Source organism: Plecotus auritus (assembly GCF_963455305.1).
Source record: "Plecotus auritus genome assembly, chromosome: 10".
Taxonomy (NCBI): Eukaryota; Metazoa; Chordata; class Mammalia; order Chiroptera; family Vespertilionidae; genus Plecotus; species Plecotus auritus.
The window spans coordinates 6485147-6511710 of NC_137785.1; the positions used below are offsets into that span (position 1 = coordinate 6485147).

Here is a 26564-nt window from a genome sequence, read left to right on the forward strand (position 1 = left end):
CAGATCCTGAAAACATTGTTGACCGAAAGTACACTTTGTTCTACAGATGGTTATTATTTGTTACCTTCTATAGAAAGCATGTTAAAGCCTGCTTGTTAATAATTCTGGAATCTCAACAAAAGATATTAAGTCATGCGAAGAAACAGAAAAAGTGTTCCGTCAGAAACACAAAATAAAAGTACGCAAACGTGCACTACATTAATGGAAATATATTAATTACCTGAAAAAGAATGCAACTAAATATCTTAAAGTAAAAAGAAGAAACAAAATGACAATAATTTCACCAAAATTATATATAATTAAAGTAAAATACAATGAGAAAGTATTTTATAAACACCATACCAAAAGGGGAAATTGAAAAACATAATACTTAAATTAAAAAATACAATCCTAGCTCTAACCGGTCTGGCTCAGTGGATAGAGCGTCGGCTTGCGGAATGAAAGGTCCCAGGTTCAATTCTGGTCAAGGGCAAGTACCTTGGTTGCGGGCACATCCCCAGTAGGAGGTGTGCAGGAGGCAGCTCATCGATGTTTCTCTCTCATCGATGTTTCTAACTCTCTATCCCTCTCCCTTCCTCTCTGTAAAAAAGCAATAAAATATATTAAAAAAAAAATACAATCCTATATAATAAAAGAGTAACATGCAAATTGACCGTCACTCCAACATGCAAAGATGGCCGCCCCATGTGGTCAAAGATGGCTGCCACAAGATGGCTTGCAGGGGAGGGTAGATGTGGGTGATCAGGCCAGCAGGGGAGGGCAGTTGGGACAGACCAGGCTTGTAAGGGAGGGCAGTTGGGGGCAATCGAGCCTGCAGGGAACAGCAGTTAGGGGCAACCAGGACTGCAGAAGAAGACAGTTTTGGGGGACTGGGCCTGCAGGGGAGGGCAGTTGCGGGGGACCAGGCCTGCAGGGGAGGACAGTTGGGGGCAACCAGGCCTGCAGGGGAGGGCAGTTGGGGGGTGACCAGGCCAGCAAGGGAGGGAAGTTAGGGGTGACCAGGCCTGCAGCGGAGGGTAGTTGGAAGGGACCAGGCCTGCAGGGGAGGGCAGTTAGTAGTGAGTAGGCCTGCAGGGGAGGGCAGTTGGGGGTGACCAGGCCTGCAGGGGAGGACAGATGGGGGCGACAAGGGTGGCAGAGAAGGGCTGTTAGAGGTGATCAGGCTGGCAGGGGAGGGCAGTTAGGGGTGACCAGGTCGGCAGGGGAGGGCAATTAGGAGCAATAGGGCTGGCAGGGGAACAGTTAGGTGTCAATCAGTCTGGCAGGAGAGTGGTTAGGGGGTGATCAGGCTGGCAGGCAGAAGCAGTTAGGGGCAATCAGGAAGGTGAGTGAGCGTTTGGGAGCCAGCAGTCCTGGATTGTGAGAGGGATGTCCGACTGCCCATTTAGGCCCGATCCCACTGGAATTGGGCCTAAACGGGCAGTCGGACATCCCTCAAGGGGTCCAGATTGGAGAGGGTGCAGGGTGGGCTGAAGGACACCCCCCCCCCACGTGTACAAATTTTGTGCACCAGGCCTCTAATAGAATCATTCATGAAAGTCGTGTTTAACTTAAAACATCAAAGAATTTGCCTGGAAACGGTGCCTCAGTGGTTGAGCTTTGATCTATGAACCAGGTGGTCACACTTTAGTTCCAGGTCAGGGCACAGGCCTTGGTTGAAGGCTCAATCCCCGATCATGCAGGAGGGAGCCGATCGATGATGCTTTCTCTTCATTGATGTCTCTCTCTCTCTCTCTCTCTCTCTCTCCCCCCCTCTCCCTTCCTCTCTGAAATCAATAACGATATTTTAAAAATAATAATTAAATGATGAAAGAATTTGTACATAAGTCATTAAAATTTTTATTCTGAAAAGCCAGTAAACAAGTGGAAATATGAAGAGAATTTAAGGAACTCCTAAGACACGAACAAGTCAACCTCCAGGAGGACCCCATAAAGACAGTTGTTTTCGACCATCACGTGTAGAAACACACTGATCTGCCAATGTACCTGAAAATGAGAAGGTAGCTTATATAGAAAATTCATAGTGTAAGATCCTGACAATTGGAGAAAGCAACATACAAATGCAAGCAGCTCAATGAACTCTAAGTAGAATAAATATAAACGTTAGAACAGATAAAAAACCATGAAAATATCATTAACCCAGAATACAACCGTAAAAGCATATGAAACATAACTTCTCATGGAAAAGACACCTCCTCTAAGATCATTGGGGGTTTCTAAGCAGAATACTATTGGGGGCAAAAAAGGCTACGAAATAGAACACTGAACTGATAAATGAACAAAAACCATACAACAAGGATACTGAGAAAACAGATCAACAATGGAGAGGAAAAAACTTTTCCAGCTCCAAAACTCACTCATTATTAGACCTGCCCTATAAAAAATCCTTAAGAAATACACTTCTCGCCGAAACTGGTTTGGCTCAGTGGATAGAGCGTCAGCCTGCAGACTGAAAGGTCCCGGGTTCGATTCCAGTCAAGGGCATGTACCTTGGTTGCGGGCACATCCTCAGTGGGAGGTGTGCAGGAGGCAGCTGATCGATGTTTCTCTCTCATCGATGTTTCTAGCTCTCTATCCCTCTCCCTTCCTCTCTGTGAAATATCAATAAAATATATTTAAAAAAAAAGAAAAAGAAAAGAAAAGAAATACACTTCTGGAGAAAAACCAAGATGGCGGCATAGGTAAGCATGTAAACCAGGGGTACTCAAACTTTTGATACAGGGGGCCAGTTCACTGTCCCTCAGACCACTGGAGGGCCGGAGTATAGTTTAAAAAAAAAAAACTGTGAAGAAATTCCTATGAGCACTGCGGGCCCGGGACGAATCGGCTACTAAGGAGGACAGGCAGCGGCACCCGGCGGGCCAGATAAATGTCCTCGGCGGGCTGAATGTGGCCCGCGGGCCGTAGTTTGAGGACGCCTGATCTAAACTCCTGCCTTGTACAACAATTTCAAAACTACAGTTAAAAGAAAGAACAGACATCATCTAGAACCACAGGAAAGCTGGTTGAGTGGAAATTCTACAACTAGAAGGAACGAGAAAAGCTCACGGAGAATCAGAGGAGCTGCAAAGGGCTGACGTAGTAGTGCGAGAAAAACTGAACAGATATATGCAAAAATACTAAAACTAGATCCCGTTCATATGCCATGAACCAAAATGAATTCAGCATGGATTAACAGCTAAAATATCAGACCTGAAACCATGAAAACATAGGAAGAAAGCATAGTCAATGAACTTTCCATCACTCTTAAGAATACTGGTTTGGATATATCTTCCTAGGCATAACAAAGGAGCTAAAAAATAAAGAAATGAGACTACAATACAGTAAGTTTGGCATAGCAAAGAAACCACCAAGTATAACAACAACAAAAACCCAGCAATACTACATCCTCAAAAGCTAAAGATCCAAAATATTTAAGGAACTCACACAACTTAACATGAATGAAACTCAATATGAATGAAAAATGGTCAGGGGACCATATAGACATTTCCCAAACAGGACATACAGATATGCAGTAGACATATTAAATGATGTTCAACTCATTCATCATCAGAGAAATGCAAATGGACAACACCATGAAATACCACCAAACACCTAAGAGGATGCCAATCATCCATAATTCAATATACAACAAGTATTACCAATGAAGTGGGGAAATGAGAACATTGGTGAACTGTCAGCCAGATTATACTAGTAAACACACTAGAGGCCCAGTGCACGAAATTCATGCAAGCCGGCCCTCACAGCCCTGGCTTCGTCCAGAGGTCATCAAGAAGATCATTCGGCTGTTTGGTCTAATTAGCATATTAGCTCTTTATTATAAAGGATTGGTGTAGCCACTATGAAAACACGATGGAGGATTTTCCAATATTTACAAACAACCAGATAATACAGAGATTCCATTTCTGGGGATTTATACAGAGAACATGAATTCAAAAAGACATACCCACCCATTTATCCATTGCAGTGTTATTTTCAATAGTGAAGACTGGAAGTAAAGGACTATTTTTTTAAAAAAATATATTTTATTGATTTTTTTACAGAGAGGAAGGGAGAGGGAGAGTTAGAAACATCGATAAGAGAGAAACATCGATCAGCTGCCTCCTGCACACCCCCTACTGGGGATGTGCCCGCAACCAAGGTACATGCCCTTGGGCGGAATCGAACCTGAGACCCTTCATTCCGCAGGCAGACGCTCTATCCACTGAGCAAAACCAGCTAGGGCATAAAGGACTATTTTTATAATGATGCTCTATCATTTGAAATAAATTAAAAGACTTCATTTGACTTGACATGTGAGGATACAAAATTTATATCTCAACTCATCTCCTTCAAGACATGTCTCACGCCGAAACCGGTTTGGCTCAGTGGATAGAGCGTCGGCCTGCGGACTGAAGGGTCCCGGGTTCGATTCCGGTCAAGGGCATGTACCTTGGTTGCGGGCACATCCCCAGTGGGAGGTGTGCAGGAGGCAGCTGATCGATGTTTCTCTCTCATCGATGTTTCTAGCTCTCTATCCCTCTCCCTTCCTCTCTGTAAAATATCAATAAAAAAATATATTTAAAAAAAAAAAAAAAAAAAAAAAAAAGACATGTCTCACTGTGTTTATTCCAGAAATGACACAGTACCTGCAAATATAACTTCCATGTTATTGAATATAAAACTACATTAATTTTATATAGTTCACATTTTTGAAAGGCAAATACATAACCAAGTTGTATTTCAATCCACTCTATTCAAATGGAAATTCCCAATGTATCAGCTCAAACATTAAAGAAAAAAAAACAGCAACAAATACGGTATCCACAACAGAAAAAAAAGAAAAGGGATAGGCTGAGAAAATAGATTTGTAAAAGTCAACATGGCCCAGCTGGCATGGCTCAGCAGTTGAGCTTCGACCTATGAACCAGGAGGTCACGGTTCGATTCCTGGTCAGGGCACATGGCAGCTGATCAATGATTCTCTCTGTTCATTGAGGTTTCTCTGCCTCTCTCCCTCTCTGAATGAAATCTATATGTATATATATATATCAAAGTCAACATGTACAGGAGAAAAGAACCAACATGACTGAATAGGGCCAAGCACCTTAACGCACAGCACTACATAATATACTGAGTAGCCAGATTATTATGATCTCTGAACGCATAATAATCTGACCACTCAGTGTATATACACATAGAAAATCACCGTAACAAGTTCCTGCACCTCTTATGTCACTAAGGAAATGCACATTAAAACAAGGAGAAGTAACAGAGAGCACAGGCAAGCAACACTCAACCACCATTGAACAGGTCAGAATCCAGAACACTGACCCCTCCAGATGCCTTTGTGATGGTGGAGCAACTGGAACTCCAATCACTGCTGCTGAAAATGCCTAATGCTACAGCCCCTTGGGGAGATGGTCTAGAGGTTTTTATAAAACTAAATATACACTCATCATGGGATCCAGGAATTGGGCTCCTTACTATTAAACCAGAGTTAAGCCTTTTATCTACACAAAAGCCTACAAAGGGGCTGCTTATTCATAATTTACAAATATTGGGAGCAATAAAGAGGTCCATCAACAAGTGAATGGATAAATATGCTGAAGTACATACAATGAAGTCCTATTCACTACTATCCTATCTAATGAAGAGGTAATATGCAAATTAACCATCACTCCAATGCACAAGATGGTTCCACCATGTGGACTCAAACAAGATGGCCACCACAAGATGGCCTGCCAGCCTGATCACCCCTAACCACTCCCCTGCCAGCCTGATCAACGCCTAACTGCTCCTCTTGTGGCGGCCCAGTAACCCCCTACTGCCCTCCCTCGCATCAGGCCAGCAAGGGAGGGCAATTGGGAGGGACCAGGCCTAAAAGGGAGGGCAGTTGGGGGGGACCCAGGCCTTTGGGGAGGGCAGTTGGGGGGGAGCAGCCCTGCAGGGGAGGGCAGTTGGGGAGAACCAGGCCTGCACGGGTGACCAGGCCTGCAGGGGAGGGCAGTTGGGGGCCACTAGGCCTGCAGGAGAAGACAGTTAAGGGGCGACCAGGCCGGCAGCAGAGGGCAATTAGGGGTGACCAGGCCAGGAGGGGAGGGCATTTAGGAGCAATCAGGCCAGCAGGGGAGGGAAGGTAGGAGCGACCAGCCTGCCAAGGGAGGGAAGTTGGATGTGACCAAGCCAGCAGGGGAGGGCAGCTGGGGGTGACCAGGCCTGCAGGGGAGGGCAGTTGGGGGTGACCAGGCTGGCAGGGGAGTAGTTAGGCATCGATCAGACTGGCAGGGGACTGGTTAGGGGGTGATCAGGCTGGCAAGCAGAAGCGGTTAGGGGCAGTCAGGCTGGCAGGCAGGCGAGCAGTTGGGAGCCAGCAGCCCTGGATTGTGAGAGGGTTGTCTGACTGCCCATTTAGGCCCGATCCCGGTGCGATCAGGCCTAAACGGGCAGTTGTACATCCCTCAAGGGGTCCCAGATTGGAAAGGGTGCAGGTTGGGCTGAGGGAGACACCCCTGCAGCCCGTGTACTAATTTCATGCACCGGGCCTCTAGTAAAGAAATAATAGCCCTGGCTGTTTGGCTCGGTGGATGGAGCGTCGGCCTGCGGACTGAGGGGTCCAGGGTTTGATTCTGGTCAGGGGCATGTACCTTGGTTGCGGGCACATCCCCAGTAGGGAGTGTGCAAGAGGCAGCTGATCGATGTTTCTCTCTCATCGATGTTTCTGGCTCTCTATCCCTCTCCCTTTCTCTCTGTGGAAAATCAATAAAATATATTTTTTAAAAAATAAAGAAATAATACACCAAGCCATGAAAAGACATGACAGATGCCTAGATCCATATTTGTAAGTGCAAGAATTCAATTTGCCTGCCTCTTTGGGACGATCATGGAGTAACCCGATTGATCACCCAGCCGGCTGGTGGCCTGGGCCTCCCGCGACGGGATGATCAGGGGGCGATGGCTGGGCCCCTGACCAATCGCATCGCACCCGTCTTGGCTAGCCTGGTGCCAGTGGGTGTCATAGCGTAGTCCTGGATGGTAGTTCCACTGTTTGGCCGTTTGGTTGATTTGCATATTACACTTTTATTTTATAGACTATATTTTTATTGCTTTCAGAGAGGATGGGAGAGGGAGAAAAAGAGAGAAACATCAATGATGAGAATCATTGATCGGTTGCCTCCTGCATGCCACCTATTGGGGAGCAAGGCCACAACCTGGGCATTGGCACCTGACCAGAATTGAACCTGGGACCTTTTAGTCTGCAGGCCATGGAGTCTATCCACTGAGCCAAACCAGCTAGGAAACAATTTGTTCCTACAGAACAAACTCTACCCTAGAAAGCAGAAGCCCCTGGAGATGTTAAAACAATAAAGGAAACAAAACGCTGCGGGTGGAGGAGGAACTCGGGAAGGAGTCATCCTCACCCAGGGAGGCCAGGTTGCTGTAGTTCTCCACCATCACATCCAGGTACAAGTTCCGCTGAGCTGGGTCCAGGCACTCCCACTCCTCCTCAGAGAAATCTATGGCCACATCCCTGAAGGTCAGGGGTCCCTGAAAGAAAAGACAAGTTTACCAACAGGTCATCAGAAGACTTCACAATGTTACCCAACAAGAAACCAGTGTCAGAAGAGGTTTGAACCTAGGGAAGTATCCTGAATCATCCAGTAAGATCACTTTGCCCCAGTAACATTCTCTGATGTGTTTTCTAACAATGACAGATGAGGATGAAATATGTCTACAAATCCAGGTACAGATTTTACTTTACAGGAAAATAAAATTAAAATTAGGGCATAGCCCTAGCCCCTTTGCCTCAGTGGAGTGTTGGTCTACAGACTGAAGAGTCGGGGGTTGGATTCCAGTGAAGGTCACATGCCTGGGTTGTGGGTTCCATCCCCAGTAGGGGGTGTGTAGGAGGCAGCTAATCAATGATTCTCTCTCATCATTGATGTTTCTACCTTTTTCCACCTCTCCTTCCCATTCTGAAATCAATGAAAACATATATTAAAAAAGAGAGAGGAGAAATATAGAAACTGCTGACGTTGACAATCATAAGAAAAAAGGAAATAAAGAAAGGAAAACAACCTGGAAAGGCAAGAACATCAGAAGTAGGGAAATATGGAGGAGAGGAAGGAGCCCCAGAGAGATGAAGGGGACTGAGAGGGAGAGGGGACCTGGTGCACAGAAGTGGGGGCAACAAAGGGGGAGGCACTTCAGATAGAATGGTTTGAGGAGAAGAATTGGGGGGAGTGCCGAAACCGGTTTGGCTCAGTGGATAGAGCGTCGGCCTGAGGACTGAAAGGTCCCAGGTTCGGTTCCGTCAAGGGCACGTACCTTTGTTGCGGGCACATTCCCAGTAGGAGGTGTGCAGGAGGCAGCTGATCGATGTTTCTCTCTCGTCGATGTTTCTAACTCTCTATCCCTCTCCCTCCTCTCTGTAAAATATCAAATAAAAATATATTAAAAAAAAAAAAAGAATTGGGGGGAGTGAGTGCAGGCACGGAAAGGGGGGCTTCGTGATGATGGAGCAGAGGGAGAAGCAGCACTGAAAGTCAGCCAGCTGTGTTGAACAGGAAAGAGGGTAACAGGGGCAGCAGAGGGGACACAGGTGTGAGAAGGGAAAGAGAAACAGATCAACAGATGTTTGAGAAAAAGCAAACAGCCTCTTACCCAGGACACATCTTTTACCTGAGAAGCAGCCATGTGGTCCTGGTCCTGATGGGGTCTGGGATGTTTCCTCAGGTGACAGTATGTTGGAGTCACAGAATGTGCCTTCAAAGGCATCTGCACAGCCTGTTAATCAGCTCCCCTCACACTCACCATCAGAAGGACCTAGAAATGAGGAAAAGGCCATGTCCTCCTGTCCTTTGTCACAGGAGAGAGTCAGGAACAATGAGGTCCTACAAGGAGACCACACTGTGAGGTGTTTCATTCTGTCTTCATGTGTCTCTCCTCCCAAAGACATCCACAAACTCCTACAGCCATGAGTGAATGTGGTGCTCGGCTGTAAACCCAAACCCAAAACCTAACACCCCTTAGGTCCCCAGGAAAAGCCTGCCCTTGCACCCAGGACATGACATCTTTAACTAGTTCCCTCCTGGGGCCTTCGAGGCTCCCTCAGATCTGTTTCAGTAGCCCTGAGTAGCAGACATCAAACCCAGCACACCTGAGACCTCTGGGTTGTGGGAGGGGGTGAAGCAAGAACTAGTGCATGTGCATGTTTCCCAGGTAGATTTCCTTCCTCCTTTCCCAGGAAATTACAGAGAACAGGTCTTCATGCTAAAGCCTTTGGGGAAAGTTAGCTACTGAAATATGCTCATCAAATGACTTCACCATGAATAGAGGGGCTCTGTGGGAACCAAGTTCCAGGTCAATCCAGGCCATCCTTCAATATGTTCAGAGAATGGACAAGAGGGACTTAGGGCAAGTGCTCCTTTGTGGCTCCCAGACACTAATTCAACAAATCACATGAAGGGAAGGAAAAAGGAGCTGAACATGAAACCAACTCACACAACTAGCTCCCAACTGTGAAGACCACTGCCATCCTTACCAAGTGCACGCGGAGATCGCCTCATATTACTAAGTGCCAATGAATGTCTCGAGGTATGATAAAGAGTAGGAAGGATGCAGGGCTCAGAATCTGAACTACACACAATCTGTTTAAAACCAAAAACAATCAAGGTTGTGTCTTTTTAATGTAATGATTTCTAGGTTTAAAGCTTTAAAACGATGTAGACTACGTTATATTAAGAAAAGAATTATAATAGGTGAGTGTCAGACATCACCAATGCTGATTTCAGAATGGTCATTTACATGAATTAAATGTCAGAGATTCGAAAAGAAAAACCCATGGGAGAGAAAAAAAGATCGAGTGCTTCTAATAATCCCTGATAAAGCATCACTCAGTCATCTCTTGTCCCAGGTCACCTCCTTCTTGCCATCCCGGGAAATGACAAGGGGCCCATGATCAACATACCAGGCTCCCCCTCTGTGTGAATAAGGTTGCAAATGGAAGCAAATAATTATACAACTTGCAAGCCTTGTGAACTGGAGATTTGTAATTCTCAGTCAAATCTGTTTAAACAATTCCATTGTTAAATTAAACATATAAAGCCACAAGCCAATATATAACACCTTAACCATCCACACCCCATCAGCTCACCTCTCACCCAGATCAGGGTTCCCCTCCTCCCACTGCTGTGTATTTCTGTCTATGGATCTGTCTCTGTCTCCCTCTTCCCTTTCTCTCCACTGTGGTCCTTTTCTGTGTCCCCCTCTCCCCTCCCTGCTCTTTCCCCCCCTTTCTCTCTCTCTGTCCCTACACCTGGACCATGAACCTCCTGAAACCCATTTCCCTTCAGGTGCTCTTTCTCCTGGTCTCTGATTGCTCCCATCTCCACACACGTCTGCGTCTTTCCCTCCCCACGCCCGTGGCCCCTCTGCTGCCTGTTACAGTCTGTCCTGCTCCCCACAGCTGGCTGACTCCGTGCTGCTTCCCCCTCTGCCCCCTCATCCCTGAGCCCCCCTTTCTGTCCCTGCACTCGCTCCCCCAACTCTTCTCCTCTGAACCAGTGTCTCTGTCTGACCTGCCTCCTCCTGTGTGGCCCCCACTTCTGCTCACCAGGACCCTCTCCCTCTCAGCCCCCCTCCTCTCTCTGGGCTCCCCCTCCTCCCTATTTCCCCACTTCCTTCCTCCTCAGGCTCCTTTCCCGAGTTACCCCCTCACTCCTACCGTCACCGTCCAGTCCCTCCCACACCCCCTATGGGCCCCTCTCTGTGGACCCCTCACTGCCCTTTCTCCCTCCCACGTGTCTGTCTCTCTCACTCCCTCTCCTGACCCCCCCAGCCCGGTTCCCCGCCCCCCGCAGTCACCGCTCCCACAAAGCCCCTCCCTGCGGGCAGGTCACCTCTTCTAGGGACACCGCGTTCTTCCCCCTGAGCCCCACCCCATGGAAACTGCGCTCCCCTGGCATTCAGACCCCTTATTAATGGGGGTGGGCCTAGGAAGGCGGGGAGCAGACCCCCAGGCCGGGAGCCATCCGGGCTCTTTGGGTGGAAAGCGCCGGGCGGGGGAGGGGCGCAAAGGGCGGGAACCCACTGACCAGACTCTCAGCCCCGCGGGGAGGACCGGCGGCCCCCGGAATGGTTTTCAGCAGGAAAACCGCGCGGCAGGCGGTGACCCACAGCCAAAGGCGGACAGACCGCGGCCGGGGCCTCAGTTTCCGCCCAAAGGAACGCGGCGCCTCCACTGCGCAGCCGCCCGGGACGCGGACTCACCGCTGTGAGGGGCTCCGGGGCGGGGACCTCAACAAGGACTTCAGCGCCTGCAGCGCCCCTCAGCCTTCCCTGCTGGGAGGAGGACGGAGAGCAGCAGCTTTAAAGCACAAACACCTCCCCAGGTGGAACCGCCACCTTCCCCTCCACAGCCGCTTCCTCGACTGCAAGAAACTGCGCATGCTCCTCCCTGCGGGATGGGCGGGGCCAGTGCCTGAGCTGAGCGACTCCGCGATGGGGGAGGGGCCGAGCTGCAGGGACAGAGGGAGGGAGGGCGGGGCAGGAGCAAGGGGGCAGCCCTGGTTCCCTCACCTCCTCCCACAGGGACAGCCCTTCCTGGTGGAGTTCCCACGTCATTGTTGGGGGTTTGGCTGGTGACGCGGCTGTGAAAGGATTCACAAGGGAGAGAAGAGACAGGAGCAGAGAGAGGGCGTTTATTTTACTTCTTTAAAGGGAGGAAAGGGCCAGATGCCCTTTGATGGCACAAGGCTCCCCAGGTAGAGGGGCTGCTCTTTTATTAGGGTGCTAGCGAGTAAATGGCAGCTGTGGCAAAGCATAAAGAGGGGAGGAGGAATCTGGAATTCACACAGAAGTTTCCAGATCCCAGAGGCTGTGCTTAGAGCTACTGGCTGGCCTGCCCTTCAGCTGCAGATGTCCCAGGGAGGTGTCTTTCCCAGGATCTTCACGGCCGGCAACACATTCTTACAGTGAAGTGACACAGAATTCAAAAGGCGGGCAAACTGGGTTTGAAACCAGAAACTTTCTGCCTGGGATTTGCCTGGATCCTTAAACCCTCAGTGAGGAGGGGGAGGGGAAGGGCAGCCTGCTCTCTCAGCCCCTCCCTGTCCCCCCATCTGAATGGAGAGGCAGCTTGAGTTAGGGAAGCAGGTGGATGGGGGTGTCAGAGACAGACCCAGATATCCATTCATGGTTAGGCACCTGATGAGATAAGGTCCCATACAACACTGTGGGAAACACATTTTATGTAATTTCAAGGGATAAAAAAAAATCTAGTTGTAAGTTGTGGTCTTTGAAGTCTTTGTGTTCTGGGAAGGCATTTTTAAATGAATATTGTAAATTCAGTAGTCCCTATAACCCAGTTAATGGGACATTGACATTAATGTAGAATGTCTCCTGTTAGTTTTCCTTATATTTGGGAAACAAAACAATTTTAAAATAAAAAATATTTAAGAGTTATAAGAATAACTTATCAGTTTACTCAGTTCCATCACCCTTGTTTATTTTCCAGTATTTTCATGAATACAGGTATTCATTCGAGTTTTATGAATCTTTATTTACTTAAAATATATGACCTATTTAGAAATTTGTAATTTAAAGTAAGTCAGACCAGAGGATTATGTTTAAACTATACTATTTAATAAAAGCCTCATATGCAAAGTGACCAAACAGTGTATCAAGCAGTCACTATGATGAGCAATGACCACCAGGGGGCAGATGCTCAATGCAGGAGCTTCCCCCTGGTGGTCAGTGTGCTCCCACAGGAGTGCTGCTCTGCCAGAAGCCAGGCTCAGGGCTGGCAAGCACAGTGGCCGGAGCCACTCCCGTCTCCACAGCAGCAGTAAGGAGCAGTGAGCTGGCAGGCACCAAGGAGTGAGCAGTCCCAGACTGCAAGAGGGCACAGGCTGCGCTGAGGGACCCCCGAGTGCACGCATTTCAAGCACTGTGGACTCTAGTCCTATATGATAGAGGTAATATGCAAATTGACCGTCACTCCAACACACAAGATGGCTGCCCCCATGTGGACACAAGGTGTCCGCCACAAGATGTCCAGCAGGGGAGGGAAGTTGTTGTTGATCAGGCCAGCAGGGGAGGGCAGTTGGGGGGAACCCAGGCCTGTAAGGGAGGGTAGTTGGGGGGAACCCAGGCCTGTAAGGGAGGGCAGTTGGGGGGGATTGGGCCTGCAGGGGAGGACAGTTAGGGGTGACCGGGCCAGCAGAGGAGGGCAGTTGGGGGCGATCAGGCCTGCAGGGAAGGACAGTTGGGGGAGATCAGGCCTACAGAGGAGGTCAGTTGGTGGGGACCAGGCCTGCAGGGGAGAGCAGTTGGGGGTGACCAGGCCGGTAGGGGAGGGCAGTTGGGGGAGACCAAGCCTGCAGGCGAGGGCATTTAGAGGCGACCAGGCTGGCAAGGGAGGGCAGTTAGGGGTGACCGGACCAGCAGAGGAGGGCTGTTGGGTTTGACTGGGCCAGCAGAAGAGGGCTGTTGGCGGGGACCCAGGCCTACAGGGGAGGGCAGTTGGGGGGGATCGGGCTTGCAGGGGAGGGCAGTTGAGGGGGACTAGGCCTGCAGGGGAGGGCAGTTGTGGGGGAACAGGCCTGTAGGGGAGGGCAGTTAGGGGTAACTCGGCCTGCAGGAAAGGGCAGTTAGGGGCAATCAGGCCAGCACAGGAGCAGTTAGGCGTCGATCAAGCTGGCAGGGGAGTGGTTAGGGGGCAATCAGGCTGGCAGGCAGAAGTGGTTAGGGGCAATCAGGCAGGCAGGCAGGCAGGCATGCAAGCTGTTGGGAGCCAGCAGTCCTGGATTGTGAGAGGGATGTCCCAGATTGGAGAGGGCGCAGGCTGGGCTGAGGGAAACACCCCCCTACCTACACCCCCCCCCCGTGCACACATTTCGTGCACCGGGCCTCTAGTACACATATAATCAACCTCCTGCAGGCCCTCCCTCCTTCCCCCTTCACCCCAGACAGCCAGCCAACTTCCCACAGTCCTTCCTCTGAGCAGCCCAACCCCAGATAGGACGGCCAGTCCAAGGGACTCCAGCAATGCACAAATTCATGCACTGGGCTTCTAGTTATTAATAACTACAATGTTAGCTAATGACTGATTACTATAATTGTGTTGCATTCATTTCCCTTACACACTTTACGCACAAGCACACACTTTTTCCCCTGTAAGGGAACAGGTTTTCCTTTATAGGATTTCCAAATTTTAGAAAGAGAATGTAAAACCATCAATCAAGTGGTTCCCATAAAAGAGAGGCATCTTTACCTGAGATTCCCAGCAGGCCTGCTCTGCCCTGCTCCAGCACCACAGGTTTCTGGATATTGAAACACTGTTTACATGCTGACTTACGGGTCAGCGGTTCCACATGGTTCAGCTAACTCTGAGCACAGTTATTCTCATACCTATTAAATGTATACAGTCCAGGATTAGAGCTCTCACTACAGCAACATTCTCTGCAGAAAAGGATCTTTCAGACCTAAAGGCAGAGATGAAATAACTTTCCCAACCCTTTACTTTCATGCTGTGTCTTTTGGTCTGAAGTGGGTCTCATTTAGACAGCATGTGTATGGGTTTTATTTTCCTATCCATTCAGCTACCCTGTATCTTCTTGTTGAAGCATTAATCCATTTATATTTTGACTAGTGGCTGGGTGCACAAAATTCGTGCACATTAAAAGGGGATTAGAGGAAATAATTTAATATTGCTATTTGCCCTTCCTCTATAATAGAAGTGTCAGAGATTAAAGAAAATTAGTAAAATGTATATGAAAATCTTCCTCCTGTCAGAGTCTGGGGTGCACCACAGGACCCAGAGTCAAGTCCCTGCCCACCCACATGTGCCTCAAAATCGCATGAGACCCAGACCCAGCCGGGCCTCCCCCACCCCCCTCCCCACATTGGGCTAGATCCAGACCCGGCCAGTCCCACCCTTGTCAAGCCCCGCTGGGCAGGGGGCATAGCCTCAGGTCCCCTGGCCCGGCACCAGTACGGGGGGCATGCCTTGAGGTCCCCCGTCAAGCCCTGCTGGGTTGGGGGCATGGCCTGAGGTCCTCCATCAAGCCCTGCCAGGCGGGAGAGCGCAGCCTCAGGTCCCCAGGCCCAGCACCGAGTTGGGGGCGCTGCCTCAGGTCCCACATCAAGCCCCACTGGGCGGGGGGCGCAGTCTGAGTTTTCCCAACCCAGCACTGGGGGTGCACCTTAAGGTCCCCTGTCAAGCCCCGCTGGGTGGGGAGCATGGCCTGAAGTCCCCTGTCAAGCCCAGCCAGGCAGGGGGGCGCAGTCTGAGGTCCCCCGGCCTGGCACTGGGGTGGGGGGATCAGCCTGAGGTCCCCTAGCCCATCACCAGTAGAGGAAGTGCACTTTTTTTTTTTTTGAGGAAGCGCAACTTGAGATTCCCCCATCAAGCCCTGCCGGGCGGGGGGCATGGCCTGAGGTCCCCTGTCAAGCCCCACAGGGGGCGGGCGAGGGCGTAGCCTCAGGTCCCTGCTGATTGCTCATTAAGGCTCCTTAAGGGAACTTGGCCTCAGCTGTGGGTGCAGCCATCTTTGTGACGGAGTGATGACAATTAGCATATTCCCTCTTTATTAGATAGGATTATTGAGAGGTATAAAGATTTTGACATTTTTAAATTAATACATTCATAGTAAGGGACTTTAGCTTCCCATTGACATCAATGGACAGCTCTTCCAGAAGGAAAAAGTGGTCTTAAATAACACATTAGATAAGATGGATTGGATATGATTACACCAGGGATTTTCAACCGTAGTGTCACACAGGCTAACTGGTGTGCTGCAAGAAATTTCAGAACAACCAACATCTAAGTATTTAGTAAGTAGCACAGACTACATTATCCATAGAATGTCTAATAATATACACTGAGTGGCCAGATTATTATGATCTCTGAACACATAATAATCCGGCCACTCAGTGCAATTGTATCTCAAATGGGTACCAAAAATATTCTAGACTTTTGCTGGAGATCAACCACCTATTTGCTGTGAGCTTTCTATCAGCCAGTGCAAAGGGGAAAACAGATCAGGTGCACGATTTATAGTATCTTTGATACCAAATAAATGGCATACTCAAGAGAAGTACACTGAGTGGCCAGATTATTATGCGTTCAGAGATCATAATAATCTGGCCACTCAGTGTACATGACAAAAGGCAACAGAGTAATAGCTGTGTGGTGTGCATGAATCAAAATGATGCATTTTTTTTGGCAAACTGGCAAAATATGTATCTTGGTGGACCACTGAATTTCAATAGATACCTCATATGTGCCATGAGATAAACAATGCTGAAATCTCTGACTTAGAGCTTTTAACCTCACAGCAGAAGAATATGCATTCTGGACAAAATAAAGACAGAATACCCTCTAACCCAAGGGACAATGTCTGCTTCATCTATTTTCCTAATGACAGTGTGAAAAAAAATTGATGTATATTTTACATCAATACCCGTCCTCCATATTACTCGCTACAGTACCAAAAAATGGAACTAATATCTAGCTGATATTGAATTGCTATGAATGATCCGGATCCAATAGTTTGTCCGTAACAGAACAAAACTGTAAAACCCCTGGTCCAGATAATGAGACCTAGAGACAAAATATCTGGAGATTCTTATACGTATGAATGCTCCATGGGGATGTCAGGAAGTAGAGTAGAAGAGTATCCAATATCTAGTTTCTTTAATCATTGTGTGATCCTTTGGGTTGGCCCATACAAAACATCTGATATTACCACCTTGTACAAACTTACAACAGTACACTGGAGAAGGAATGAATGTGGGGCTTTCATTTCAATCTCTGCTTACCTGCTGTCCCTGGAACTTACAGTGATGGCTCAGAGTTTCCTCCGATTGAACGCGGACCCTCCATCTGGGCGGGGAAGCAGACTGGGTGTGGGGCGTTTCCATGGATGTGGACTCACTGCTGTCGCTGTCGGAAGCACCGCAGCGAGTATTTCAAGGCCAACAGTGACCCTCATGCTTCCCGCGTGCAAATGAACTGCTTCACACCAGAACCAGGAGACCCACGTGACCGCTACTCCTCTCTTGCCACTTCCTGGTCTCCAAGAATCTGTGCTGCCTTGTGTCTTTGCTATTTTTCTCCTGAACGCTAAGGGACACGAGTTTTGCAACCAGGTACGCAGCGGGCAGCTGCAGCTTGACCCAGGCTACTCCCTGAAATGGGCTCTAAGGCCCCCATTTTCTTGACTCTCTCCTCTTGCTTCTCCTACCTTAAGCCCTCTCTTTGTTTCACATCATTTCCTAATGGTAAGTTGTAGGAGTCAGGGATAAATCACATGTAAACGCTGTGAGTAATGCCTGCAAATCAATTCATTCATTTTTGAAGTCCGGACCATTGTATTCTGGTTATCCTAAGTAGCTGCCAAAATTACGATCACTTATGAACAAAACAGACATTTAGAAAACTCTGGAGACTTCCTGACGCCTCGGCTTGGACTCTCCTCCCCTGGCGGCTCTAAACTGCAGTACCCTCCCCCCCAGCGACCCTCCCTTTGGGCTCCCCAGACCAGTACCTGCCGCCAACCCCTGCCTGAGCTTCTCTGGTGCCCGACTGCGGGCACAGAGGACCTGAGGTGGTTCACAAAATTGTGGAAGAGGGGGGCATTACTTCAAGGCTCCTTGCTAAAGAACATAAAGGCCATGGCAGCAACATCAGAACGTAGTTTAGCTGAACTCTCAAAAACACTTGTCATATTTATTGTGACTATCATAATATCCCCGTAGATATAAGAACAAGAACAATATATCAACAATGGAGAAATCTCTTCACATTATTTAAAGTTCAAGGCCACTGGGAAAAAGGTTTGCCACTGACATAACTACACTGCATTACCAACTCCAATGCTGGTACTACAACCTTGAAGGTTGAACACGAACACATCTACCCTCACTCAGCTTTACTAATGAAAACAGCCCGGCCAGCATGGCTCAGTGGTTAAGTGTCGACATTGCGGTTCCATTCCCCGACAGGGCACATGCCCGAGTTGTGGGCTCATTCCCAAGTGTGGGGCATGCAGGAGGCAGCCAATCAATAAATCTCTCTCCTTATTGATGTTTTTGATCTCTTGGTCCCTCTCTCTTTCTCTCTGAAATAAATAAAAATATATTAAAAAAAAGAAAATAGTGTAAGTTCACCCATACTCTAAATAAAGTATGAAAACCAACACTGTAAGTGAACCCATTTGTCAAAATGCACATTCCAAACATTTAAGATGTATTATTAATCTTCTGGAGGCTAAAGCAAACAGCAATTAGTATAAAAGTGCAAAAGAGACATTGGAAGGTCAATGGACTTTGATATTCAGCAGGGCTGAATATCAGCACAAGTTTGCCCTGCTGTGATTGCAATCACTCCAGGCTATTTCCTGACCTGATAATCTTTTTTTTAAAAATATATTTTATTGATTTTTTTACAGAGAGCAAGGGAGAGGGATAGTTAGAAACATCGATGAGAGAGAAACATCGATCAGCTGCCTCCTGCACACCTCCTACTGGGGATGTGCCCGCAACCAAGGGACATACCCTTGACCAGAATCAAATCTGGGACCTTTCAGTCCACAGGCCGATGCTCTATCCACTGAGCCAAACTGATTAGGGCTGACCAGATAATCATTACATTGTATACCAAACTTTACCTTTGATCTACCTGTATGCCTTACTAAAGGGGAAATGTGTATTCAAACTGAATTAAAAGCCGGCAGGACCCGTTCTCGGTGTTCTTCACAAAAGAGTTTCCACCTGGCCCCCCAAATGCCTTTTAAATTTATATATATTTAGAGTTGAATAATGCCGTACAAACTGTCACTTTTATTACAGAGCAGACATTAAATTACAGACTTTACAGAGGTGTTTATAATTACATGGGCAGCAAGTATCATTACTTCCTCCTTCATATTGAAGGCCAATATCTGTCTTAAGACAAGGAGCAAGTACTAATTTTTTCAAATAAAACAAGAAATCATTATTTTTATGAAGGAATCTGATTCAGTGACAGATTTTCATTTTCCCCTCCTTCCTTTAATAACGGAACACCTGATTTTTTGGCTGGACGCATTACCTCTTAGCAGAAGACTACATTTCCCAAACTCCTTTACAGCCAGGTATGACAAAGTTCTAGAAAATGGGATGTCAGTTCAAATGTTATGTGCCTCTTCTGGGTCATGCCTATTAAAAAAATGGGTGTGTTGCCCTGTTGTATCACATTTACATTGGCTGAGGGTTGTGGATAAATTCATATATTTGTATAGTGTATTTATTGTGTCGTCGGCCCTCCTTCAAGTCATACTGAACTCGCCGGGAAGGTCATGGCATTCTGATATAATAATGTAATAACTGTGCTTCATTTGGTCTTTTGAATAGAGGCTAATCAATTAGAAAACATAGATGTACAATAATTTTATGCACTTAGGGATGAGTTGCCTTATACGTTCTCAGATATGCCTCATATCTTCTTTATTTCACCACATCAACCAATGTTCATCACTTCTACCTATGGCTACTATGAAGATACATCAGGATTTTACTGAACTGCCACCGTATTTTTCTGAAAGTGCAATTGGCAAATTTAGTCAAAGTTTATAATGCCCTATGTGATGACATAAAACAACATTCTAAGTCAACCACAATCTCCATTTAGATGGCCTTCAAGCAGCAGTGTGCCTTACAATATGTGCAATATTCCATGGAAAAGTATACATCAGTGAAACCCACGCAATAGACAAGAGCTCACAGGTCTTTAAGGCAGTAACAACCCCATGATTTCACACATACACCAGGAATAAAACATGACAGCATCAGTGCTATGGGAGCAGAATCACATTAATATTTCCTTTTCAAGATATCTCAAATAATGTCAATAAAAAATAGACAACACTGTTAAGTAATTATACTCACGGAAACATTGCTTCTTTTAATATATTCAAGCATACTAAAAATTACTTATGTTCATTTAAACACTGGATTATTCTCTATAAGTATTCTGATTTAGAGTAATACTTGAAAAGCATTGACTATTCATCTAGTATGAATTCTGTGATATTTTAAAATTCAATTTCAAATACATACTTTGGAAATGTTTTTAGGCTTTTGAGAAGCATATTTTTTTTTTTAACAAACGTCTTTCGTCCTATATCATGAACATAGAATTAAGTCCAAATTGCAATCCCTGATATTGACTGAGACTGCAGGTCCAGCTACAGGGTTTCCCACATTCTTTGGTTTTAGGGTTTCCCTCATCTAGGAATTTCAATGTGAGGAATAAATTATGAATGTGGAATAAAGACTTTTGGACATTGTTTACATTTTCATTGTTTCTCCCGAGTATGAATTCTGATCTCAAATATGGTTCATGTACCGAGTGAAACTTTGCCACATTCTTTATATTTGCTGGGCTTCACTCCAGCAATAATTTATACAATTTATAAAGCTTAATTTGATCATACTCAATGAAATTAGAACATTGGTTAAATCTTTGGGCAAATTCTTTATATTTTTACTGTTTCTATTTAGAATGATTCCCTCCAATTACAAGTAAGTTTGAGTACAGGTTAAAAGCTTTGCCACATTCTCCTTTGGTAACATTTCACTCCATTATTTTTTGTTGAGTGAGACACCAGTCCTGATTAAAGACTTTGACAAACTCACTATATTTATAGGTCTTCTCTTCAGTATGAATTGTATTGTGTTGAGAAAGACACCAATGGTCATTTAAAAATGTGCCTAATTCTTCACATTTGTAAGGCTTCCCTTCACAATGAATTATCTGATGTTCAATAAGATGACACTGACAAGAAAAGGATTTCCACACTCCTTAAATCTGTAAGATTTCTCTCCACTATGAAGTCTCTCATGTACAGTAAATCAAGAAAATCTTTAAAGGCTTTTCCACATTTCTCAAATTCATAAGGCTTCATCCCAGTATAAATTCTATGGTGCTGAGTAAGTCCTCACTGCTGTTAAAGTACTAATGGCACTCCTTGTAACTCTAAGGCTTATCTCAAGTATGTACACTTTGCTGTACAATAGGACAAGTACACTGGTTAAAGGCTTTGCCACATTCTCTACATTTATAAGGCTTCTCTATATTATGAACTCTCTGGTGATAAGAAAGACTCGAGGACCTAGTAAAAGCTTTGCCACATTCTCTACATTTATAGGGTTTCTCTCCAGTATGAACTCTCTGATGATAAGTAAGATTTGTTGTCCCACTGAAGGCTTTGCCACATTCTCTACATTTATAAGGCTTCTCTCCAGTATGAACTCTCTGATGCTTACTAAGGTTTGAGGACTTACTAAAGGCTTTGCCACACTGTCTACATTCATAAGGCTTCTCTCCAGTATGAACTCTCTGATGTACAGTAAGGGTTGAGGACCTGTTGAAGGCTTTGCCACATTCTCTACATTTATAGGGCTTTTCTCCAGTATGAACTCTCTGATGATAAGTAAGGTTAGTTGCCACAACAAAGGCTTTGCCACATTCTCTACATTTATAGGGCTTCTCTCCAGTATGAAGTTTCTGATGTCGATTAAGGTTTGAGGAATTACTGAAGGCTTTGCCACATTCACTACATTTATAAGGATTCTCTCCACTGTGACTACTCTGATGAAGACTACACCTTGAGGACCTCCTGAAGGCTTTGCCACATTCTCCACATTTATAAGGCTTCTCTCCAGTATGAACTCTCTGATGATAAGTAAGAGATGAGGATCTGGTAAAGGCTTTGCTACATTCTCTACATTTATAAGGCTTCTCTCCGGTATGAACTCTCTGATGAAAAGTAAGTGTTGATGCCGCACTGAAGTCTTTGCCACATTCTCCACATTTATAGGGCTTCTCTCCAGTATGCACTCTCTGATGATAAGCAAGGCTTGAGGCCGCAGTGAAGGCTTTACCACATTCTCTATATTTATAAGGCTTCTCTCTGGTATGAACACTCTGATGACGACGACACTTCGAGGACCTACTGAAGGCTTTGCCACACTCTCCACATTTATATGGTTTCTGTCCAGTATGAGTTATCAGATGGCCAGAAAGAGTTGTAGAGCTCCTGAAGGCTTTGCCACATTCTCTACATTTATATGGCTTCTCTCCGGTATGAATTCTCTTATGATAAATAAAGGCTGAGGACCGGCTGAAGGATTTACCACATTCTCTACATTTATAAGGCTTCTCTCCAGTATGAATTCTCTCATGTTCACGAATATTTGAAAGAAAATTAAATGATTTACCACATTCTTTACATTTATAATGTTTTTCTCCAGTACAAATTTTCTTAAGTTTATTTAGATTGAGTACTTGACTGAACAGTCTTGCACACGAATTAAATTTGTAAGCTTTCTCTCTGGTATGAATATTATCTCGTTCAGTATGATTTGAAGATGGTTTCAAAGGTGTGTCACATTTATTTCGTTTGTTTGTTTCTGCAACAGTATGAATAAACTGAAGTATACATTGATTTGACATTTGGTCAAAGACTTTTCCACCTTTATAATGGTTCTCTGGAAGCTGAATTTTCTGATGTATATTAGAATTTGACCCTTGGTTAAAATTTTTCAAATGTTCCTTGCATTGATAAATTCTGTCTTCATTGCATATATTCTGGTAATCATTGAAGATGGAAAGGCCTTTAGTGACAGCTATAATTTCATTAAACATGTACTCTTTTTTTTTCAAATAACTATTCTGTGATAACTATTAAACCATGATGGTGTATAACAAAAACACTCCTTCCAGGCTGGTGTGACACAGGGGTTGAGCAACAAACCATGAACAAGGAGGTCACAGTTTGATTCCTAGTCAGGGCACATGCCTGAGCTGTGGCCTTGATCCCCAGTGGGGAGTGTGCAACAGGCAACCAACCAATGATTCTCTCTCATCATTGATATTTCTCTCTCTCTCTCCTTTTCCTTCCTCTCTTAAAGTTGATAAAGTCATATTTAAAAAAAGAGTCCTAAGTTTATAAAAATTATAGACATTTGTATCAAAAACATTGTTTCTCAATAGAAGTATATGATATCTTAATACAGAAGTCAACAAACTAATTGCAGTTAAATTTTGTATGTGCATTATAAATCACTATATTCTAGAAAAGATTGAAAATTTTACCCCACACTACACTGTATTAATTCTTACATTTACAGTATAGATTGTAAATTCATAGATTTTCAGTATTTTCATTCTAAGAATGTATAATATTAAAAAAATTATATTTGGTCTTCACATATAGAAACACATTAATTTAAAAATATAACTAATTTAGCTGAAACCGGTTTGGCTCAGTGGACAGAGCGTCAGCCTGTGGACTGAAGGGTCCCAGGTTTGATTCCGGTCAAGGGCACGTACCTTGGTTGCGGGCACATCCCCCAGTGGGAAGTGTGCAGGAGGCAGCTGGTCGATGTTTCTCTCTCATCGATGTTTCTAACTCTCTATCCCTTTCCCTTCCTCTCTGTAAAAAAATCAATAAAATATATTTTTTAAAAAAAGAATAAACTTTAAAAATAAATAAATAAAAAATATATAACTAATTTAAATTGGGAGTATTACCAAATGTGTAATACTTTTGACCTCATTAAGTGATAATGATTTTATTATAAATAACTGTACCAGGTTACTTCTGACCAGGTTAAAATACTTTTTTCTCATTTACACTCCTCCTCAAATTCCAAGGTTTTCACTAAATGTACATTATCAAAGCCATACCTTCCATATCTTACCAGTATTATTGTAGGGAATAAATCTCTCATTTTTGGCTTTTGCAGAATGGCCTGGTTGTCTTCAGATAAGATAGCTGAAAGATATGAAATAAAGTTTCACAGTTATGACATGCAGAGGAATGCACACTGAACGTACGAGGAATTACTGACCAAATGACATTTTTAAAAATATATATATTTCTTTATTGATTTCAGAGAGGAAGGGAGAAAGAGAGAGAGATAGAAACATCAATGATGAGAGAGAATCATCGACCGGCTGCCTCCTGCACAGCCCCTACTGGGGATCGAGCCCACAACCCAATCATGTGCCCCCTGGCTGGAATAGACCCCGGGACCTATCAGTCCTCAGGCTGACGCTCTATCCACTGAGTCAAGTCGGCCAGGGCCAAATGCCATTTTTGAGTACTCCAAAATTAAGTTAAATGTTCAGAGCAAGACCAAGAAAAGTACAATAAGGAAAAGTCACATCAAAGAGGGTTAAAAAGTTACTTACATTTGAAAACAATACTTGAAAACACCCTAGCAAACATTGGCAGTATCACAAGAAAACTCCCACTTCCCAGTTTCTTCTCTGAGGAGATAGAGATAAGGGTACTGTGTGTGTGCAATGATCTTGTGGTTTTGCAGTATCTTGAAGAACGTGTTTCTGTTTTGCATGATACAGATTGCTAAACTAATAGCATTACTGGTACATGGTGAATGCATTGTAATGATTACTGAAAAGAAAAAGTGGGTTCCTGGCCTACATGGTTCAGTGGCTGTGCATCAACTTATGAACCAGAGTGTCACAGTTCAATTCCTGGTCAGGGCAAATGCGTTGGTTGTGGGCTCAATCCCCAGTGTTGGGGGACAGAAGGCATCCGATCAGTAATTCTCTCTCTGGGGGACATATGTCATAACTTTAACAATAAAGAATTATTAAAAATAAATAATTCTCACTCATTGTTGATGTTTCTCTCTTTCTCGCTCCCTTCCTCTTTGAAATTAATTAAGAAGTAAAAAAGAAAAAAGAAGGAGAAACCAAGAAGGCGGCATAGGTAAACACCTAAACGGCTGCTTCGCACAACGATTTCAAAAACTACAACTAAAAAACAAAACGGACACCATCCAGAACCACAGGAAAGCTGGCTGAGTGGAAATTCTTCAACTAGAAGGAAAGAGAAAAGCACATTGAGACTCAGAGGAGCTGCAAAGGGCTGAAGTACAGAGATGCGTGCGCAAAGAAGACGGGCAGCTGAGTGCATGGCTGGCTTTCTCAAGCGGGAGGGAGACGGAAGCTCCCGACTGCACTGAACTCCAGTTCCAGGTGAGACTCTGGGAACTCAGACTCATTCAGGGGGAATCTGGACTATCAGGAAAAGAGAAAAGCACACTGAGACTCAGGGGAACTACGGAAGGCAGAGGTCCGGAGGCGCACGCACGCATAGAGGACTGACTGCTGAGTGCAAGGCTGGCTTTCTCAAGCGGGAGGGAGACGGAAGCTCCCTACGGCTCTGAACTCCAGTTCTGGGCGCGACTCTGGGAACCCAGACTCATTCAGGGAGAAACTGGACTGTCTGGCAGCAGGCGAAACTCAAGGGCGGCTTTCTCTCAGAGGTGCTTGCAGCGATTACCGAGTGACATTGAGACCCAGGGGCCTCATAGGGCAGGGCTGACAGGAAGCCAAGGCTGTCTGCTCCGCCCTGAGACTCAGCCCCATCCAAGCTGAGCACAGAAGCTTCTGCAATTTTGCAAGTCTTGTCTCATAAGGGTGTCTCTATCACAGAAGTTCTCCCAGCGTAGACACAGCTGATCCTCACAGCCAACTGGCCTGCACAGAGGTCAAGTCCTCCCAGTGATACCAACAACAATCAAGACTTAACTATAACAAGATTGTGCACACAGTCCACAAAGGGGGGCACCAAGAGTGTCCACCTCAGGTAACTAGGGAGGCTGAGCCACTAGGCCCTATAGGACACCTAGCACACAAAGCTACTCTACCAACTCAGGGAAGCAGCAAAAATGCGGAGACAAAGAAACAGATCACAAATGAAAGAAATGGAGGAAAGCAAATGACTGGATATAGAGTTCAAAACCACGGTTATAAGGTTTTTCAAGAATTTCCTAGAAAAGGCGATAAATTTAGTGAGATCCTCGAGAATATGAAAAAGGACCAACTCGAAATTAAACATACACTGACTGAAATAAAAAATATTATACAGAGACCCAACAGCAGACGAGAGGAACGCAAGAATCAAGTCAAAGATTTGAAATGCAAAGAAGCAAAAAACAGTCAACCGGAAAAGCAAAAAGAAAAAAGAATCCAAAAGTTGAAGATAGTGTAAGGAGCCTCTGGGACAACCTCAAGCGTACCAACATCCGAATTATGGGGGTGCCAGAAGAAGAGAGAGAGCAAGATACTGAAAACCTATTTGAAGAAATAATGACCGAAAACTTCCCCCACCTGGTGAAAGAAATAGACTTACAAGTCCAGGAAGCGCACAGAACCCCAAACAAAAGGAATCCAAAGAGGACCACATCAAGACACATCATAATTAAAATGCCAAGAGCAAAAGACAAAGAGAGAATATTCAAAGCAGCAAGAGAAAAACAGTTAGTTACCTACAAGGGAGCACCCATACGACTGTCAGCTGATTTCTCAACAGAAACTATGCAGGCCAGATAGGAGTAGCAAGAAATAGTCAAAGTGATGAATAGCAAGAACCTACAACCAAGATTACTCTACCCAGCAAAGCTATCATTCAGAATTGAAGGTCAGATAAAGAGCTTCACAGATAAGGAAAAGCTGAAGGAGTTCATCACCACCAAACCAGTATTATATTAAATGCTGAAAGG

At 45.4% G+C, this 26564-nt stretch overlaps 1 protein-coding gene across 5 annotated transcripts in view; it reads right to left on the bottom strand.

Moving 5' to 3' along the window:
* Positions 1-26564, bottom strand: part of LOC308235437 (uncharacterized protein) — a 56153-nt gene that overhangs the window by 9002 nt on the left and 20587 nt on the right. For 2 of the 5 annotated variants that reach the window (XM_080644243.1, XM_080644244.1), the window contains exons 4-5: positions 23730-23803; positions 18805-22614 (exon numbers count right to left, since the gene is read on the bottom strand). In XM_080644243.1, coding sequence (XP_080500369.1) covers positions 21013-22614; positions 23730-23803 — 1676 coding nt within the window. In that variant the 3' untranslated portion in view covers positions 18805-21012. Of the gene's footprint in view, positions 1-7399; positions 7527-8660; positions 8805-11249; positions 11419-18804; positions 22615-23729; positions 23804-26564 lie in introns of those variants that run through there. The other 3 variants (XR_013959180.1, XM_080644241.1, XM_080644242.1) reach the window with 3 other exon arrangements.